The sequence below is a fragment of the Mesocricetus auratus genome, unplaced genomic scaffold (genome assembly GCF_017639785.1).
Source record: "Mesocricetus auratus isolate SY011 unplaced genomic scaffold, BCM_Maur_2.0 Super-Scaffold_100027, whole genome shotgun sequence".
NCBI classification, from domain to species: Eukaryota; Metazoa; Chordata; class Mammalia; order Rodentia; family Cricetidae; genus Mesocricetus; species Mesocricetus auratus.
Window position 1 is genome coordinate 16,077,830 of NW_024429208.1, and position 21,467 is coordinate 16,099,296.

The following is a 21,467-nucleotide window of genomic DNA, read 5'->3' on the forward strand; positions in this document are numbered from 1 at the left end:
ATAAGGGACCACCCTGTCTGCTGCTTGGCCTGTTCCACTGCCCTCTCCAGTCACCCCCCCCACACCCAGGTGTCTCGGAACATCCCACGTAGGAACAGAGGGACTGTGGAGACCGAACATGAAATGCTTTCACAAGTTTTATCCAGGATGTATTGGAAGCACCGGAAATTGTCTCCTCATATGCTGTCACCGCAGTAGCACAAACAGTGGGACCCAGAGAAGGCTTGTGGTAAGCCAACCAGGTAAATACTGAAGCAAGGCATTGCTATCAGAGCTTCGTGGGATTTTGTTCTTTGGCAGAGAAGATGGGTGTGAGACAGACTAATTGCTTTATGCAAGAGTAACTTCTGAGAGCATACGTTTATAAAAATTCTTATTTCATTCAAAAATTGGTATCCATACTGTGCACACAGTAAAAACACCCTCTATCTTTTTTAAAAAAAATTCTGACTCTTTGTTAACATAAGGATTAGACATATTTTTAAAAGCCATGTTTGTTTTCCTTTTTAACGATTTACTTATTTATTTTATGTATGCAAGAGCTCTATCTGTATGTACAACTTTATGCCAGAAGGGGGCATCAAATCCCACTAGGGATGGTTGTGAGCCACCACGTGGGTGCTGGGAATTGAACTGAGGTCCTCTTGAAGAGCAGCCAGTACTCTTAACTGCTGAGCCATCTCTCCGGCCCTTATGTTTGCTTTTTTGCAAGTACAGCTCAACATGATTTTTAGGTGTTTGCTTTGTTTCGTTTCTTTGAGGCAGCTCTGGCTGACCTTGAACTTGCTATGTGGATCAAATTGCCCTCAAACTTGTGGAGATCCACCTGCCTCAAGGGCTGGGATCACCAGTGAGTGCCATCAGGCTCAGCTCTTCATGGTTTTTAAAGACTGGACACTGGCCCAGGCCTAGTGGTATGGACCTGTAATCCCAGCCGCTCAGGAGGCTGAGGAAAGAGGATCACAGGTTCAAACCCCAGCCATGCTACCGAGTAAGCTCCAGGCCAGTCTATGAAATTTAGTGAGGCCCTGCCTGGCTCTGAATAAAAAGAGGAATGGGGATATGGCTCAGTGGTAGACTGTCTGGTCTGCCTAGAATGTGGAAGGCTTTGGGCTCACTCTCCAATACTGTACAAAAAACCACCAGAAGACAGAAAAACACAGCAACACCAAAACCAACCTAGACACGTGGTCGTGGGAATGAAAGGCCATCTCCGTTAGGATGTGGTACTGGCTAGCAACCGTGCCTGGTCATTCTGAGCCTTAGTTTATTTTATTCTAAGTAGGCATAACTTCAAGAATGGGTGGCTAGCATTTGGTATAGGACTTCATTCGAATACAGTACTTTATCCACAGTACTTTCAGACACCCCATTTCATATCATGGAATTCCCTTCAAGCACTGGCCAGCCATTTTATGAGGCTGGATCTTGACTCTGGTGAGCCTGGGGAGGCAATCAGGACACTAGCCTCATGATGAATGTCTGGCTGACCTTGCCAAAAGTCTATGGCTGATAGGAGTAATCTCAGTGGCCACTGAAAATCTGAGGTACCTATAAGCTACTTCCTTGCTGAGGTGCCAGCTGCACCCAGGGTCCTTGACTTACCTTGCTAAGGGGCGTCTGGCCCGGTTGACAGCTTCCAGATCGGCGTAGCGGAGGTCTAGCTGGCAGCCAACCAGGACAACAGGTGTTCGAGGGCAAAAGTGCTTGATTTCTTGATACCACATGGTTTTCACATGATTTAGGGAGTTGGGATTCGCAATTGAGAAACAGAGGACCACAACATCAGACCTGAAAGGAAGCCACAGACAAAGTCCATATCACCTTTCCAAGTGTCTCTCATTACGGTCCCTCTCTCTTCTCCCCACTTACCTAATGCCATCCTGTCACAGTTGAAGTAATATATATGTATTTTTAAAAAGGGCTGGATAGTAAACACATCTATGAGTCATGCAGACAGCCTGCTAAGCCCCCAACCACATTCCAGCCCCAACGGCTCATTTTCACATCTCACCGTGGAATGTGGATGTGTGTGCCCAGGGTTCCTGTGAAATGGCTTTCCCAAGAGATGGCTACCCAAAGGAGTTCAGTCCTGGAATTCACACATGCGGAACTATTTCTGCTCATGAGAAATAGTTGCAAGATAAAAGGAAACAACCAAGAGCACCTTTTACCCCCCGCAGTAAAACACAAAGGCGAAGATGCCCAACCCAATGAGAGAAAGCAAACAGCCGGTGGAGATGTCATCAGTATTTGCTGCACGGCGTCAGCAAATACAAAGAAGGATGTTGGCCCTTCTTGCTCACGCACACAGATACGAAGCACAACCCCTTATCTGCTTCCCAACAGAGAAACCTGACTTGGCAGGAATTTGGATTCTTTTTTTTTTTTTAAACTAGGTGTAAAGCAAGAAGATGAAGTCAATGGAGGGTTGATACAGTTGGAAGACAGGGGAATCACCCCCCTCCCGTGTTATCGGTGATACACAACAGGTACATGGGGAAAACAAGGCTTGTACTTAAATTTGACATCGGGAGCTTTCTATTTCTATAGTATAACTTACCGTTCTAGAAGTCAAAGAATTGCTGTATGAGACAGTTGTTCAAATATGGTGCTCGATGGTAGCTGGCAGGCAGGAATAATAACCTCCCTTCTAGGTTAAAATATGCCGAGTGATCATTTTTAAAACAGCCAGGCAGGGGAAGTGAGAGCAGGAATGTTTATGCTCAGGGAGTCGAGACTTTCTTGCAAATAAACTCAGCAATGAACTTGTGACTTTATGAGATGTTAATTTATTGCCTTTATTGTTTATAAAATGGGAAGAATCAAGTCTATGAATAAAAAAAACCCTCTTCTTAAATCATTAATGAGCTTTTCTTTCTACATATCAATGGAGACAAATACATGCAGGCGGCCACACAATTTCTTAAAATATTAATCTCTGATGCAGAGTGCGGCAGGGGTGCTTGCATTAAATATAATTCTCAAGTAGTGTCTTTCCATGTATTTGCAGGGGAAAAAAATTGTACCAGACCACAGCAAACAGAGGGGAAAGTTCTAAGTTTAAGATGTTCTCCTGTTACAAAAGAAAACCCAGGACTCAAAGCAGATAACTGTGTTATTCTGTACTGATATTATCAGTGCTTCCTGTGTGCTGGGATAATATGTAAATAATATGTATAAAAGTATGCATAAATATACAAGTTTAAAGGAGGCGTATCTTATCTTTGAGATTCTGATTTAGTTACCAAAATGTTCTGTACTCAATCTTACTTCCAATCAGTATAAAGAACAGTGTCCAGTAAAGCCAAAAATGCTTTGAGTATTACTTTTTTTTTTACAGGCTTAGTTTTCTATTATTCATCACCCTGTTTATATTGGGTATCTAATGAAATATTACCATAAGCTTTGTTCTGATCGTAAGATAAGACCACCACAGAATTTTGACATAGTGAGAGTAATATGTGTGGTTCAGCATCTCAGACAGTGAATTAAGCAAATACATCCACTGTCCAAGTTGAGGACTGCTTTGAGTGTGTGTGTGTGCGTGTGAAATATATATCATTTATTTGTTCTAATTGGTGTCTTCGGTTTCCATGTTAAGGCATACAGCTGTGAGGAGAAGGATTTTAAGAACTTCATTTCTATGACAGACATGTAACTAAATGTCAATTCTGCCGCCTAATTTTATGGTGTAGCAGAGTGAGGTTTTGAAAGCAGAGCTGTCTTGGTTGCAGGGTAACCATGATACCACTCAAGACATGGACCACATGGGAGTTACTGTCCAGATGACCTGCAAGCAAGCCCAGACAGGAACTGGAAAGCGCAGGGGGGGGCGGCGGGTGATGGTAGTGGGACAAATGGAATCTTCTGCTAGCAGCAGGATGCCACGACACAAGGCAGGTCCAGAGGTGTCAGAGTCCTATCATGCCACTTCGGGATCTAAGTGCTCGAAATCTGCGGGGAACTGGGAAACGATCCAACATTCCGCAAATATGTTGGCTCAAAATTTAAGAGTGAGTTGGATCGAGAACAACACTCTTATAGATGTTAAGATAACCCACTGAATCAGAATTTTATGTGTATCTTAGAATAACGTTGTTTTCTTACCCAGCTGCTAAGAGAACACTATCCCCATTGCTTTAGACTGAAATTAGTTAAAAGAAAGATTATATATTAACTATTAACTTGCGTTTGTTTGTTTGAGCCTCGTTGATCTAGACAGGAACGTGGGAGAAGTCTGGTGTGTGCTCTGAGCAGAATTTTATCCTCAGGTCTTGCCATCCGATGGTCAAATTCCAACCAAGGCTGAGAGACAATGGCCAAAGAGATGGCCTATGACGCCTCCTTCCACATACTTTTTCCTAACTGGCAATATGCCAGTATCCTCTGTGGTCTAAACACCCACTAAAATCTAGTAACAAGAACAGAAACAGAGGAGGAATGGATTGCGGGGCCGGGTGAGAGGAGAGGAGTGAGGGGGTAATTGTGGTTGGGATGTAAAACAAATGAATACATTTAATTAATAATAAAAAATTAAAAACACAAATAATATTAACTGCCTCACTGAATTGCAGAAAAAAGCAAACTAGAAAGTAAATACCATATAAATCATATAAATATTTGAACATTTAAAAAAAATCAAGTCACTATCTAGAGAATTCCATTTATTCCTTCTAGACTCCAGCCTTTCTTTGTATCTAGTTCAAGAAGGCAGGAGAGTCGCAGCTAAGAATATCTGCAGTTTGGGGCAGGATTCCAAGGTGTTTAGAGACATGCATTCTTGTGGGGGGGGACTGTTTAATGTCTGGCATAAACCCGTATTTAAAAATGCCACTCCCAGGGAAGATAAAGGGAGAGAGCAGCTTCTAGAAGTCCTGTCTCCATGGCTCTGTTACTGTTTTGTTTTGTTTCATTTTGCAGAGTGGATTTAAAAATAATCATGGGCAGTGTACAAAGGATGTTTCCATAGATTTGGCAGTAAGGGTTGACTAGCCGTCACCCCAGGCTCTATTTCAGGTATAAGAAGAATGATAGGATTTAAATGGCATTCTCTAGCTACCTGGGGTAGAAAACCTGAGAATTCAGAGACCAAGCCCTGGATTAGACTTCAAACCCCAGAATTTGAATAGAGAGAAGGGTGCAGGAGGAGATTTGAAATTCATATTGTATTGATTATTTAAAAAATATATGACTGGGATAAATAGGCTTGCTTACTACACAAAGCCAGATACATACAGAGGCTGAGAATGTATCCTTTTGTTGGTTAGCACACTGAATCACTCCGTACATTTTTTGGGGGGTGGGCAGGGAAAAATGATTTCTTGTTCCTAAGGGAGAAGAAGCATGAATATATTTCACTTGGGTGTCATCAAATCAATAATGTCCACCAAGTAACATTTGATTGGTTAGCAGCAAACTGGTGCGAAATCAATGGTACAGCAATTGGGCATGTCCAGAATCAGATAAGAGAGGCAGGGTGGGAGAGAGCCCAAGTCACCCAAGACTGTAGGGCCTGAGGTCAAACATAGCTGTGTCTGTTTTTCTTTGTGTGTTAAGTAAACACTGGAGGCATACTTTTTTTCCCCAGTTATCTTTTGGGGGAAACACTGGCCAAAGACAGCATGTGAAGGATTGTTAGAGACCTTCGGGACATGTAAAATGTTCGTGCCAGGTCAGGGCAAATCTTTGGTGGACTGTTAAAGAAATCCGAGAAAGGCCGTCTTTTCACACATACCTTGTCTGTAGCCAGACTCAAAGGCAAATAGCAGGGGGCTTACAGGCTGTTTTGACAAGTCCAGGGCATAGGTGGGAAGAGCCTGGAGAGGCTACCAGAAGCTTAAAGGCACTGCTTGCTGGGAATATGGTTCCTACACTCTTTCCTGTCACAAAGGGCTCCCCATCTCTTCTGGGCCCACGGGTGTCAGGCTGAGAGGCATGTGGGCCTAGGTTTGTTTACCTTATCTGGTGAAGAAGAAACCCTGAAATCATCTTTTATCTAAAAAAACTCCCATCAGACCACTTGACAGGCAGTGCGAAGGAGAGCATAGGCTACCTGCCCTCCAGGACGCAGGGAGCAGGGTGAGCAGCATGCCCTTCTCCAGGGTGCTCCCCTCAGGGGGATCTCCGGCAAGACTAACTTTTGGAGCTTAGAAGCAGCCCACATTTCCCTTCTTTTAATTACCCATTTGTTCCCTTAAGACTTCCCTTCTGTGTTCAGACCCTACCACCTCATAAACCATCATTGCCTACACCTACTTTAACGTTTCTAGCGGTGGTGGTGGTGGTGGCGGAGATGATCTTTATATAGGCAGGGGTCATAGTCACATCCCAACAGGCTTCCTTTGCCAGTGTGCAGGCATCCGCCTTGTGCCAAGACACAAGCAAGGCGTTCCTGACCTCCCGCCCGTGGGCCTTCGAGATCCCTTTCCCTGATGATAACTGAGGTAGGTTCTTTCCAGAAAAAAACGTTTCAAAACCATTCAAATCGACCACACACCTCTCATGCATTGTACTCTGACGGTGTTATGCAAACAGAAACATCGAGACAGCATAGGACAGCTGGGAGCATGGCAGAGGGTTGGAGCGAACCTGTGGCTCCGAGTTTTAGTAGGGGGAGCAGCCTGGGTATATGAGATGGAGAGCGAGTTGTCAGAGATGGTGCACAAGACTGGGCTGGAGATGGATGGCTGGGGAAGCTTGAACTCATGGAGGATGGACAGGCCTGTTGGGCGTAAGGGATAGGGGCGCGCCTGGTTGGGCGTTCTGGGGAGAGCAGGGCAGAACCATGCAGGGCCCCGGTTGTGAGCGGAGGAATCAAGCCAATACTTTACCAAGAGCAGTGAGGCTTCTTTAAGTACAGATGTTATGTGGGGGAAACTGTCAAAACATCCTGAAATATATCCAGATTTGGGAGTGATTAGCATGCGTGGCTGCGTCTTCCAGGCTTGTAAATGCAGTTTCACCAGGAAGTGACATGTTAGACCCAGCTCCCTCCACCCAGCAGACATCTGGCCAAAGCAAGCCACGCTCTTCAGAGTGGCCAAGTGGCCGTCACAGTCCACCAGTGTCACCAAAGGCTTGCAGACAACAGTAGAGTATTAAATATGACTGGTTCCTCCACGCTAGTACAAATGGACACGGCAGTTAGTGGCCCTAACAACCAAAGGGGTAGGCTATTACCATGGTTAGCCTTGATCACTAATGAGGATTTAGAATCCTGTAGGACACACACACCTTTGTATGCATCTGTGAGGGCAGCTTTCTGAGAAGTTTATCTGAGGAGGGGAGACCTGCCCTGAATATGGATGATGGCTGGGGCCTCAGTGAACCCGAGAAACTGAATCAAGCATCCTTTTCTCTCTGCTTCCTGACCATGGACGTCCTTGTTACCACAGTTTGAGTCACAGGGCTGCTTCTTGCAGCCGTGGCAGACTGGGTTTCCAGACTGTAAGCCCAAGTTAGACCCCCTCTCTGTTAAGTTGCCCTATCAGGTATTTTGTGGCAGCACTGGGAAAGCAGCTAACACAGCTGTCACCTAGCGGTCCCACGCTATTTGTCTCACACTATACGCAGTGTGGTCTTCCGTTTCATCCAGTCACTACCAGGGGAAGCGTAACAAGAGTGAAACTGAGCAAGTCCCATCGACTTATTAAAATAAATGGCTTCAAAAGCCTCATTTAATGCTTGACTGGTAGACATAAAAACTCTCCCAACTCCCGACATTGGTGCCTCGGTCCCCTTTGGTTTTTCTCAAAGCTAAATGCCAGAGAAACTTGCTCTCCGTGCCTAGCGGTGTGGCCAGCTGCAGATCCAGGAAATTCTCCAGGAGTGTCTCTTGCAGTGGGAAGTCTCTGGGATTAATGCCCAGGACTCTTATGAGGCCAAACTGTCAACCAGCCACCTTTCCTGAGCTTGATGGGAAAGAGACTTGTTTTGGTCCAGACTTCTCAGCAATCCTCTTGAGTCTGAAGGTACCAGAGCTTGCTTTGTCCCTCATCCTGTCTCAGCACAGTCATCTAGCCATTCCTCCCATACACGATAGGTACAGCCCGCTGCATACCAGGCTGTCTTGAAGACGCTAGGGGTTAACTTTTCTATCCTTTTCCACGCCTGCACAGGGGAGAATAGAGACAACAGATAGGAGAAACACAGAATTGGTAGTATGCTACCGTAAAGAGCCAGCTAGAACGTGGGACCCGAGAAAGGGGACAGTAATATCTGGGGATAGAGCCGAGGGTGAAGAAACAAGACCTCTGGGGAGGGCCTCTCTGAAGGAAGGGAGGCAGCAGGCATGCCGGCGGTGGTGAAAGTTCAAAGCCACAGCTCGTACAAAGGCGAGGCCCCGAGGCAGGCATGCCTAGGATGCTTCTCTGAGGGAAGAGGCAAGAGGCACATTGCTGGAGCACAGTGGGGAGGAGAAAGGCAGGAGAAACAGAACCACAGAGAGGATGAGGTGGGGGACGGGGGTGTGTGTGTCTTTGGCTTTTGGTGAGCTGGTAGGCTCCTGAGTGGTGTCCTTGAGTGGAATGACACGATAGAATTTCTACTTCAATAAGCTGCTGTTACTGTCATGACACGATCTGCTTAAATTGGTGATGGAGTGGTCAAGGGTCAGGGGTCAGGCAGGGGGAAAAGCTGGCAGAAGCAGGGACCAGAGAGGAGGCAGTACCCAAGATGGGTGGTGGTACCCTTGCTTGACCTTTGGGGGAAGAGACGGGTGCAGGTAGCAGGTAGCTACCTAAAGTAGTGCCAACAGGGAAGTATCTAAGATGTCTCACTTTTACTCAGCGTGGTCACCAAGGAACTGCTATAATGAATGCAGCCCACCGAACCAGGAGCTAGCTTGCTTTCAGGATTTTTTCCTTCCCCATGTTCCCATTATCCATTAAGAGGACTGTGAGGTATCCAAGCGTACAGGGCTAAGGGTACACAGATGTCTGCAGACTTTGAATCTAAAAGGAATGAAACTAGGCTACATCAAGTCGGGCAGAGGGATCAGCTGGAGTTTAAGTGAGGAATGAAAACAGAATGTGGGCCATTACAATTCTTCAGACTATTGTTCCTGGAAGCCCGCCCTGGGATGTCTTGGGGACATGAGTAGAGGTTAACCAGCTAATATGCTTTCTTTAAAAATTATTTGAATTTGTTTTAAAAATCCATTGGCCATTTTCCTAACTGCAGAGGAACAATGTTTTCTTCCAGGAATGAGATTATCTCCCGAAGCCAAAGAAATGTAAAGAAAGGGAGCAGACTGCCTTTTGGATTAATTGTAGGAGATTACAGCCAGATTAAGGCTCAGAGATGCCCTCAATTACAAAGACCATCTTTCTTTTAAACACACACACACACACACACACACACACACACACACACACACACACACACCAACTTAACGAGTCTCTGAAGCCAGTGGGATAGACTTGAGAGACAATTCACTATTTTCTCTATTTTTAAATTCATCTTTCTACAGCCTAGAGACATGTCCTTTGTGCAGTTTCCTGGGCTGGGGCAGAAGTCGGAGAAGAAAAGTACAGTTCTAGGCTCACTTTAGAAATGTTTGTCACGGGTGACTGATATTAAGAATTGCTGGCAGGATTATTAAGCTTCCTAAGAAGAATATCTGAGAACGCCCGCTCTATAGCAGACAGGACCAACTGAACAAATATGGAAACTGGACCTTGTAGGCTACACTCAGTAAGAGTGAGATGGAGTTTCCTTTTGGCTCACAGCTGTGCCTTATGATCTGGAGAGAGAAGGTTCTAGAATGACTAACCACAGAGTTTCTCAACAGTCTCCTGCCTCTAACCCACCTAATCTGAAAAGAAAAGCACTGTGGCCTGGAATCTATTTCCTCATCAGAAAAATCCCAATACAGAAACACCAAAAAGTGTTTTTTTTTTAATGCCTCTTACTCTATATTGAAAGTCAATGTTGCAAATTTGACCCTATTTTGTAAATGTTGCAGTTAGTAAAGGGAAAGAAAAAAGTCTGAAGAAGGCAATCATTGTTCCCTTCGCCCATTCAGCAGCCTCACTGTGATGCTCTTAGGGGCTTATTTGGGGTCTAGCTATGCTTTCCTGGCCAAGCTACCAGGTGACAGCTTCTCCGACCACCATGACCAGCACCTTGGCCACGTGAGCCCCAGCGGCTTAGGAAGCATTATCTCTATCTCACCGAGTGCTCTTGATTTGTGTGGGGACAGGGCTTGGCCAGGCATAGGGATCCTGCTCTATTAATGCCACATTCTTCTGCTGATAGCACAAGCTGCTCTGTTTCAGAGCAGGAAGGTTTGCCTGGAACAGCAGCTGAGGGAGGTCTAGAGGCAGGGTGGGAAGCCTGAGAGGGCCAGGCTCCACAGTAATCTCACAGCTGAGTGCTCAAGCTCTGAATGCATACATGGTCATACATGTAATTTTTGACATTGGCTGTAAGTATTTAGCTTAGTGTATTTTATTACTTTGGGTACATATATTATGGTAATGACTCACTTTTAATTGCTTTGCCTAATACTTCTACTATTAGCGCGCGCGCGCACACACACACACACACACACACACACACACACACACACACACAGAGAAAACTGTTATAAATATTATTCTAACAAAATTCAGGAAAGTGATACCCGGAGAAGATGATTTTAATTGGAAAAATCATCCATATCTATACAAATCTTCTAGTTAAGAGTATTCATGAAAACAGTGAGGAAAAACAAGTTCTGGTGACACGGTTTGTTTGTCTAGAGCAAGATAAAGCTGGGAAGAGAGGATGAGACCCAAGACAGAAAGACAACAATGGTGCACCCCAATTCCTCAGCTCTGCACCCCAGCAGTTTCCAGACAAGGCAGTTAGGTAGACTACACAGTTCCCTCACGTGCTCCACAGGTTTCTGCTACGTACACTACAACCTGAGCAGAAATAGAAGAGAAAGAACCTCTCATGGAACCGAGTGTTCTCTGTCTCACTGTCACGTGGTATTTAGAGAAACGAGCCTTCGAGACACAAACCCCGGTGAAGCGTGGTCGCTGTGATCAGACAGCAAGCCCCTGGGCTGGGGGCCCTCATTCTGGGAGAGGAGAACCAGCATGGCTTTGTGTGGTGGGAGGATGGCATTTCTACCATTAGCTTTGAGAGTCTGTAAATTCCATTTTCAATATCAGTTCCCGAGGCTCCAATTTTACATTTCCCCCATCTTAAGCTTTATGGAGATAGAATGGAAAATAAGTTAAAATATGTTAAGCTTGCAATATTTATCTCTAGTTTATTTAATTGGGTCATTTCTGACATCTCAGTTCCCCTAAAACCATGATCACGATTAAAGATCACGTTCCTGTTACTCCTGAGTTCCCTCGCGCAGTTTGCTAGTCCACCCTTCCTTCGGTGGTTTGGACTAGTTTGGACATGAAACGTGTCTCCTAGGTTTGATCACTCGCTCCCCAGCTGGTGACGCAGTTTTGGAAGGAGACGGAAGCCTCAGTGGAGGAAGTGGGCTACTGGGAGTGGGGGTTTGAAGTTCTGTAGCCGGGCCCTCTGTTAGCTCTCTGCTTCCTAACTCTAGACACACTGCTGCTCGATGCTCCCGTGTGTCCCATGATTCCCCACGGCGGTGTGCTGCATCTCTTCTTAAACTGCAAACCAGATAAACTAACCCGTCCTTCAGTTACTTTGTCGGCTTTTTTGTCTCAGTAATGGAAGATAGGATCGACCCATCATCTCTAGCCAGCCAGCTTATATTTTCTAGAATTTTGTAGAAGTCACACAGTTTGGATAAACACTACAGTTCCTGAGGAGTGCTTACCTAGGTGTGGCCGAGGGCCACTTGATTTATGACCATCCAAGGACTGGCCAGCACTGGCTAGTTTATCTGACCCCAGAACTCTGACTCTTGAACAAGTAGGATACTGAGGTGCACCCAAGCGCGAGTGCTAACGCTCTCATTTAGCTTCTTAGTGAGTGACTGTATCTCAGTTCACAGAATTGAGGACATAGTCTAAGACCACAGCAACATTCGGCTCTTTTGTGCTACAGAAGCTGTAGGACCTGGTGTCTTCAGGGCACAAGCTGCAATGCCTTTCCTAGACCCCTTGATACTAACACATGAAGGCTATACTTTGGGTAGCTGCCCCAACCTGTGGGACATATCTTCTGAGGACCTTGTAGTTTTCCAATTAAGCTAATCTTTAACTGACAGATAAACTGCAGGCCTGTTTCTTGGAATTTGCTTTATGTCAGAAGAGGTGGCAGGGTGGTCTTAGTGTCACGTCTTCTCTATGAGTACGTGATACAGCCTAGCTGACTGATGGCTAGAGGCCCCTGACAGGTAGCATTCCTGTGTCCATTTGTAAAGCCTTCTGTCAGGGCTGGGGACTGGAGAAGAGTACAGGTCACCTGCGTTGGGTACAAAATGCAGGGAAGGACCAAAATGTTCAACAACCCAGATGAATAATACTTTTTTAACAAATTGAAAATAAATCCACGATGGAAAAAGGCATCATCATTCTAAACAAAGGCACGGCCAGTAGCAGGACCACAGTGAGCTTGAGGCAGGAGAGAGAAAAAGCAAGACAATGATGACTCTGTCTCTAAAATTATTTACATTTGCAGTCCAAGGTATTCATTTGTTTTTTTATCTTGTCTTGACCTCAGTCAACCTTCTCCTGACATATCTGTGGTACAACAGGCTGTTTGCCACCCCGAAATCATCCAGAATGTTCCCAGATGGGCCAGGCAAACTCAAAAGACTTTAACAGATGCAGGCATTGCTTCCTATGTTTCTCTCGTTATTGGCCATAAGCTCAGGCAAAAGACGCAAACACTGGGCCACCAGAGTCTTGAATATTTTAAAGGGCCTCCGTGAAGCACTGGAAACTAAGTGTATCCATGCCATATCTGATTTCATGGACTTTTAACATGAAACCCAAACCATCTTATCTAAACAGACACACAGAAAACCACAGCTCTGATTAATGTTATCATTTAAAACACACACTGTACTCCTCGTAGGGGCAAACAGTGCCTGAGAGAAATCTTTATAAGAATATAGCATGCCTTAAACAAGTCCAATTAGATTGTAAATATGCACAGAACTGCTGGCAATGAGGGCAATTATGCTGGTTCTAATTTGTTCAGTTTACTGTTTTGGAGGGAAAATGTCCTCCCCACCCCAATTACCCAGAATTCCCATCCATTCTCAAGATGCTTCCTTGAGTGTTGGGAAGATGGCTCAGGAGCTGATGTGCTTGCCGCAAAAGCAAAGGACCCACCTAAGTGCCACACAGGTATGGTGGCTTTGACTGCAATCCCAGCACTTAGGAAGCAGAGACCTGGGACACCTAGCCCAAGCTGGCTAGCCGAAGGAGCTGTGTTGGTGAGCTCTGGATCTGACTGAGAGACCCTGCCTCAAAGAATAAGATGGACACGAACGCAGGACATTTCCAACGCCACCCTCAGGCTCTACGTGTATGTACACACATGGGCACGTGCATCTGCATATACATGTGCACACACATGTACACATGTAGGCATGTCATTCATATATATATATATGCTTTGGATGTGTCATCTCTACTCACAGTGAAAAGGTTCCTGCTTGGCTGCTTAAGGGTGCCTACCAAGAGTTGGATTATTTGCCGAGGGTTTAGGAAATTACCAGAAGCCCTGGAACATGATAGCATGTGAGATGGGGAATCCTGATTTTTTTTTCTCACTCTCCGCACAGACGCTGTGGGGATGGATGAATGAGTCCAGGAGGAAGTGTCGAGTGAGTCTGCCACCTAACAACACAGCTAGCCACGAGGGAGGCGGTGTGGCAGGATGTGGCTTTGCCGTTCACCAGACCGAGAAGGAAAGCTCAGTTTAGCTCTGTCTCAGCTGCCTGACCCTGGCCCTTCCGGTAGCTGCTTCGTCAACTGTGAAATGAGCTTACTTCACCGGGGTCACCATGACAACAACAAGGTGGGATAGGATATGGAGGGTACAGGGAGCTCAGACCCGGCTCCAGGACTGCTCAGCTGAAGTTGTAGTTGCTGCTGACCCCTTTTGCACCCATCAGATTTTTTTTTGGGTGTTTGACCCCCAGGGGGGCAGATCAGCCAAGGAAACAGTAACATCAAAATTATGGACGTGAGCTTAGCTCAGAGGAGAGGGACTGAACGTCCTATGTGTCCTCTTAAAGTCACGGCCCATCTCATTTGTCAACATTTTAGGGTGCCCCGTATCAAAGTGTGACCTGTCATTCTCAGAGATGAGTGATATTCCTTTAAAAGGCTCTTCCTAGCCAAAAAAGAAAAAAAGAAAAAGAAAAAGAGCTGATGACAATCATGGTTACTGTGTATAGTTTTGCTCTTGACATTTGAAAAGAACCAGAGAAGAGCTTTAAAGGTTCATCCAAAAATGGATGGTGCATGGGCGGTCGTTAAGACCTCATCAGCTGTTGTTCTGGGATGGGCAACTTGCCTTCCTGAGGGCAAAGGATTCAGAAGGTAAACTGAGGACAGTGATTCTAGTCTTAAGCCTTTGCACAAATACGGAAGAACAAATGGAAAACTCTGTTCTCCAATGTGGGGTCACTTCTGGCTGCATCCTATCCTGGGTGGAGGTGCCTTGCTATAGGGGAAGCAGAGGGAGCTCCAAGTCCCGGAGAGCTGCAGGTGAGACTGTCCCTTGAGACTCAGGACTGGGAAACAGGTGAGAGAGTCCTCATCTGTAGTGGAGGGACCATCTGCCTCCTAGGGTTCCCCCTAGGGGATGAGCAACACCATGTTGGCAGAGGTCCTGCCATGTTGGCTGAGATCTAGATCTAGATCTTTGATACGATGGAGCCATTTTTCTGCTAGGCAAGGTGTGGGGGGAGGTGTAGGGTTAAACAGTTGCCAGTATACCACAAAGAAAGCAGCGGCTCTCTGTGTACAGTTAAACCACGTTAGAAAGTTTTCAGATCCAAGTTGGTCTACTGCCTGCCACTGATTCCTACTGGACCTGCTGGAATGCTCTAGAAAACAAACACTCCGTGCATGGAATACTGGATGTCATGTGAAATTCCTTTGTGCTGAGAAGCAGAGAAAGCCAGCCTTGAGGTCCCAGGCATCTTGACATGAGTCTGGTTTCTTTCACTGTCACTCCAGGAATCCAATTAATTATTTTAACAAGATTCCAAATACCTTGGAATGTATCCTGAGTGCCTCAAAGTTTATGCCGGTTGCTTGTCCCATTGAGTGGCTCACACCAAGTACTGTAAAAATGTAAGTAAAAACAAAACAGAAAAGCCAGGTTTGGGAACTGGGCTTGTGAGTCAATGCTCAGGAACACTCTTGTTCTTTTTTTGTTTTTTTGTATTTGTTTGGTTTTTCGAGACAGGGTTTCTCTGTATTGTTTTGGAGGCTATCCTGGAACTCGCTCTGTAGACCAGGGTGGTCTCGAACTCACAGAGATCTGCCTGCCTCTGCCTCCCGAGTGCTGGGATTAAAGGCGGGCGCCACCAACACCCGGCACACTCTTGTTCTTGCAAAGGACCTGGGTTTGATTCTTGGCTCACGACACTCTGCAACTTCAGTTCCAGGGGATCTGACACCCTCTTCTGACCTCTGAGTGCTCCTGCACATATGTGGTGCACCTACACACCTGCAGGCATGTGTGCAAGCACATGTGTGTGAGTGCACACAAACACACACACACACATACACGCCTAAAACAGGTTTTCCATACCAAAGTGATTAGCTAAAACTGCAATTACGCGTTTTTCCCACCACAAATGATCTAAAATTAAAAAGGGAAATTGTTATGAAGTTAAATGGCTTTCTCATAGCAATGAAAAGAGTTGGCTGAAGCGCTCTACGGAATGAAAGGAACTCCTGCTGCTACCAAGTTTCCCCAAAAAAGTATAGATTTCTGGGCACTGGATTAAGATAGCATCACATATTCAGCATTTCCAGAATGATGATGGTGGCTGAGATGGGGTACTTATAGGTTCTAGTCTCTCCTGAGTGGTGTCTGTGGGCCTGGGAAGGGACAAGTGAGAACATACAGGCAGCCGGAAGCCTCCTCACAGGAGCCGGGGCCCTGAAGCCAGCGTGCTGTCTGGAGGAGCACTTGCTGTTTCCCTCTCGGTGGGAACAGAGCATGCGTGACAGAACCGTAGGGCAAGGGCACAGAGCAATGAACCCTGAGCCCATGGAGTCCCAGGAAAGAGTGGCGAGGGGACAGGGGACTCTAGCGTTGTGCTGTCATGGGGCAGGACAAGGCCTGCTGTACACTTTGTGAGGTCGTGGGGCTTTTGAGTCTCAAGGGAGCAAAAGAGCTCTCCCGTCAAGACTGTGCCACTGTGAAATGGTCCACATCACACTGTGTGTCTCAAACACACACGCTTCCGGTGGCAACAGAACACCGTGCTGCTGACGCAGCCGGCAGAGTCTACCCGGAATACCTCAGCGCGGGCATCCTGGGCCTCTCCTTGCAAGGCCCTTTCTCGGGAGTGGGATTCTAAAAGTCCTGCACACCAGTTGCGTCTGTCTTTCCTTTTCTCAGAGACTTCATTCTCACTGATGACATCTTTAAAGTCACAGTTGTAAATCTGAGTGCTTGGTAAATGCGAGCAGGTTTATTTGTTTTAATTTGTAGAACAACGTCAGGTCAAACAACCTCCCCCAAAGAAAAATCTCAAAAAAGACAAAAACCCACTCCAGATGGTAATAATAATTAATAATAGCTGGGAAAACAAAATAAGGCAAACATATAAACAAAAACAAAATGCCAAACAAACCAAACCCAAACAACAACATCAAAACCCCCAGGACATTCAAGGAAAAGAGTCTACCTTGCCAGCTTCCAATCTGAAAAGTTCTGCTGCAGAGAGGACATTAAAGTCATAGCTTGTGACAGGGAATGCAGAGATGCTAGGCTGCTTGAAGGGCTGAGAGAAAGTGCTGTCCCTGCTCAGCCCCAAACAAGTCATTTACAGCATCCGTTCTAAGGTCCATGGACCATTTAGGATGAGGGGGCAGAGAGAATGCAATCGAGGACTGGGCTAGGTTCAGCCAGTAAAAGCTCTTCTTGCCTCTAGCCAGATGACCTGCGTACAATCCCCAGGGCTCACATGGTGTAAGAAGAGAGAACCAACTCCCAAACCTCCTCACGTGCGTGGTGACACGCGTGTGTGGGGCACAAGTACATTGGTTCTGGGCCTTCACTAGAGTCAGACGTGGAGGGGGAGGTGCCCAGGGCGGGTCTCACTCCTGGAATGCTGACCCATGGTGAGACAGATAAATGACCCCGGCTAAACTCAGTGGCTCTCAAAACAAACAAGATGAGAATCTGGGAAAGAGAATTAAAAGGAGAGAAGTTGTCAGGAATTGGAGAATGATAAGAGAGCCCGTGGGGTCGAGAATAATCCGAACGCTTTACATGTACATGCACTGTCAAAGAACAGGCTAAATGAAAAACTCCGTTTGCTTCCACACCCTTCTTCTTGAGTCCCCTTGAACAAACTGGTTTAAATGGCAGATTCCCTGCCCCTCCCCACAATTATGGGAACTTCCCAGGAGCAAGGCAAATGCTACCAGAAGTTTGCTCATTATTTTCAACACACCCCTAAAGTTAGCAGGCCCGTAATCCCAATACTCAGGATGCTGAGGCAGGGGGATGAAGCATTCAAGGCCAACACCAGCTATAGAGTTCAACTCTGTCTCAAGAAAGAAATGGCCCAGGGGCAAGATGGCTCAGTTGATAAAGGCGCTGGCTGCCAAGTCCCATGACTGGTGTTTGATGCCTTTGACCTACATAGTGGGGAGAGATAAACCAAGCCTAGAAAACCGTCCTCTGATCTCCACACATTTGCCCTGCTGTGCACCACAAAATGAATTAAAAGTCTGAGAATCTTAAGGCCATTACTGCTGTTTGCTGGCCTGGTTAGAAATTAAGAAGGGTAGCTGCATTACGCATTCCAAACAGAACTGGCCTGTCTTGTGCCACCAGGGGAGAAGTGAAGTCCACACTCGTGGGTGTGGCTTGCTAGAGATCTTCCAGGGCTGGAGAATGGGGAACCTTTCAGAATGTTTACCCCCTAGGAGGGAGGATGTCATCTGGCCCTCTGAGGGTCACATGGTATTGGACGTTAGGGAAGGACAACTAAACCGTGCTACTCCAGTCTATCTTAGAATGACACAGGTCAATTTCACACTGAGGAGGAATAGGGATTCCGCCTTCCCCTCCCTGTTGGTCCAGATAGCTGTGACAAGTTCTCAGAGAGGCCTTACAGAGTGATGGCGACAAGAAGACAGTGCTGGACACCGGAATGCCCTTTGACTTAGTTCCTCCCCACGTAAGCGCCCTTCCGGATTTGTCTTCCCTTTACCGGGTTTCCCCTTTTCCCTCTCTCTTCGAATGAAAAAATAGTCATGAACGCTTCCATTCATCTTGGAATCACACCCTGAGAAGGGCTTCGCAGATGCTTTTCTTTCCGTTACGAGTGACCTTTAAATCGAAGTAGGAAATGCTTTCCAGGTAACACCTTCTAAAAGGAAGCCAGCATAGTGGAAGAAGGCAGAAGGTAAAGCCACTATGAATGAGGGCCAGGTGGATAATTGTGTCACAAACTGCCCCGCTTGGCTAGCTGGGAGTTTCAAAACCAGGCTTTCCGAGTGGCGAGGAGGACTTGGTTATCCTCGGCACCGGCAAACAATACTATCTTTCTAATTCCTTTCCTAGGCAGGACGGGGAGCCCAGCACATTTCGCTTGGTCTGCCTGTTAGAGCTTTCCTAGTCGGCTGTGGATAGGGAATACGAAACTGGGTGCAACCACACGTTCCCCGGGTGCTGTTTTACCTGCCATAGGCAAAACGCCTGTCTTTGTGGTGATCTCCGAAAGTGTCCCAAAGCCTGAGAGAAATGCTCACTTCATCGACGACATCCCTGGACCGCTCCAGGACCTGCAGGAAAGAGTGAGAGAGGGGTATAGAAGGGAGGGAGTGTGATGGGGTGGGGGATGTGAGTGGAGGGGGGTCGTAGGCTCAAGTGTTCCTCACGGGCCACGCCTCAGGCCCTTCCACCATGTAGTGGGACACAAGACAACTCCCAAATCACCTTCCCCATCACGTGACTCAGACTTCCTTTGGTGTACCATAGACACACCCTCAAGTTTGTGATTTGCTTTTTTTTTCTTGGTATCAGATAGGTCACTTCTGTTTAGATGTGCAGTATAGCCACTGCCTCCTTTATCTTATTTAATTAATTTATTTATTTATCTATTTATTTATTTATTGGTTTTTTTGAAACAGGGTTTCTCTGTATTGTTTTGGAGGCTGTCCTGGAACTCGCTCTGTAGACCAGGGTGGTCTCGAACTCACAGAGATCCGCCTGCCTCTGCCTCCCGAGTGCTGGGATTAAAGGCGTGTGCCACCAACACCCGGCCAAGCCTCCTTTATTTTTAATCAGACTAATAAACAGCAAATAGAAGTGATGGCCTAAGCATTAAAGTTTCCTTCTTTCCTTCCCTCCTCCTCCCTTCCTTCCCTCCTCCTCCCTCCCTCCGTCCCTCCCTCCCTTTTTTCCTTCTTTCCTTCCTTCCCTCCCCCTCCCTTCCTTCCTCCCTCCCTCCCTCCTTCCCTTCCCTCATCCCTTCCTCCTTCCTGTTTTTCTTCCTCTAGCCCAGGCTAGCCTCGGATTCCTCCATCCTCCCACTTTAGCTTCTTGAACCCTGGGATCAGAGACCTGGGCCACTGTGCCAGACAAATTACTATTAGATTCAGCTTTCTGTTTCTTCTTGAGGCAGGGTCTCAAGGAGTTCAGGCTGGCTGGCAACTGGCTACGTAGCTGAGGATAAACCTATGTATTTTACCTCCTGGCAGACACGGTACTGGTCAATGGCCCACACAGTGGGCACATGGGTGGCCAGCAGCTGGTACTGGGTCAGTGTGGTGTTGCATGCCCGGGCACAGATCAGGCGAGTCTTCCCCACGGCATTGTCACCCACAACCACGCACTTGATGGTTTCAACGTTGGGTCTTTCGTAATCCATGTCTGTGTCCATTTATAAAGCCCTGGAAGAAGATGGTGGATGCCACATTAGAGAGGCCAGGGCTTTCCACAGCAACTCACAACAGTTTGCCTTTGTCCGACCACCTCCTTGGAGGTGCCCGAGCACAGGCAAGGAGTTTGGAAGTGAAACTCAAGCTTTCTTTTTATATCTCACTCTAGAATAAAAACACCACACTGTTATTTTGACCCTGAACAGTTTATTCCAGTGAACGTGTTATTTTCTCCTTGGTTTTCTCTAAACATAACCCTGCCTACTGCAGAACTGTCCAGGCACTGCTGGCACACAGTCATAGCTCCCCAGCCACACATGCTGACCAGCGGCTAGTGAACCTGGTCACCTATAGGGTTGAGCTTTGACTCCTGGCCCTTGACTGCACAAGAAATACTATCATTCACCCTGGCACATTCTTTAGACTTGAGATGCCACATGCAAAGTCATAATGGTTCAGGTGGCTAGATGAGAGCCGGAGCATAGGCTGAAAGACTGCCTGACATGAGTGACCTGGAAACTCCGGGTTGAACTATGACGTGCTAATGAAATTAACTCATATCCATTCAGTCACTATTTATAGTAACTGGATTAATACCACCAAGAATTCTGAAGAGAGTTCACCAAAGCTGGTATGCAAAAGCATCCCCTCCCCTTTAGTATTTTCATCAAGGAATCTGGAACATAGGGTAGAAGCAGACACTACCAGGAAGGCAAAGCATGGAAAACCTCCCTGAAATACCAGGGAGGTTAAAAGATGATTACAGACCCTGTGCGGTGGTGGCTCGCACTCCCAACCCTGGCTTTTGTCAGGCTAAGGTGGGAGGAATGTGAGCTCCAGGCTAGCCTGGGGTACGCATCAATATCATGTCTCAATGAAACAAAACACTCAAACAAACCAGAAGAGCAGGGTCTCAAGAGAAAGAGGAAGGGAAACAGCTGTTACAGCTATGCATTTTGGAGCGAGGCCCTCCACACAACAGAAAACAGTCACCTTACTGCGGGCAGCTGACAGAACGCTGTCAGATATCGATGAGTGGTGAGGGTCAACCTAGGTACCTCAGATGGAGTGAGTTTGAATCCAAACTGGCTCCTTGAGGAGGTCTAGCCTGAATAAATTGGTCGGGATGGTCCTTTTGAGAGTTGGCAGTGATCTTATGAGCGTTCAGAGAAAAGAATCTCATACCTAACTGGAACCCAGGAGAGTTGAACTCAACTGGCTTGAGGAAAGTCATCCTCAGGATGATAAAGACAGGGGTGGAGAGTTAGTCTAAGGCAGAGACGGCCTTCTCATAGTCGGGCCCAGCCTGAAGGTGAAGTAGTTCTGAAGCACTGTTATCCACAGCGAGGATGGCTCGGCAGGAAGGATTTGAGGGGCAGATGTGTGGTTTGGTTAGGACTTGACCTGTGGTTTTCAAAGCACGAAGAGGCTGAAAATAGCCTCTTT

The 21,467-nt window shown here is 46.6% G+C and overlaps 1 protein-coding gene across 11 annotated transcripts in view; it reads right to left on the reverse strand.

The window, feature by feature from the left end:
• Nucleotides 1–21,467, reverse strand: part of Rhobtb1 (Rho related BTB domain containing 1) — a 72,482-nt gene that overhangs the window by 22,173 nt on the left and 28,842 nt on the right. For 9 of the 11 annotated variants that reach the window (XM_040732154.1, XM_040732158.1, XM_040732157.1 and 6 more), the window contains 3 exons: nt 19,832–20,033; nt 18,820–18,923; nt 1,606–1,791 (listed from right to left, as the gene is read on the reverse strand). In XM_040732154.1, the coding sequence (XP_040588088.1) occupies nt 1,606–1,791; nt 18,820–18,923; nt 19,832–20,023 (482 nt within the window). In that variant the 5' untranslated portion in view covers nt 20,024–20,033. Of the gene's footprint in view, nt 1–1,605; nt 1,792–2,014; nt 4,415–5,238; nt 5,331–6,833; nt 6,893–18,819; nt 18,924–19,831; nt 20,034–21,467 lie in introns of those variants that run through there. The other 2 variants (XM_021227594.2, XM_021227595.2) reach the window with 2 other exon arrangements.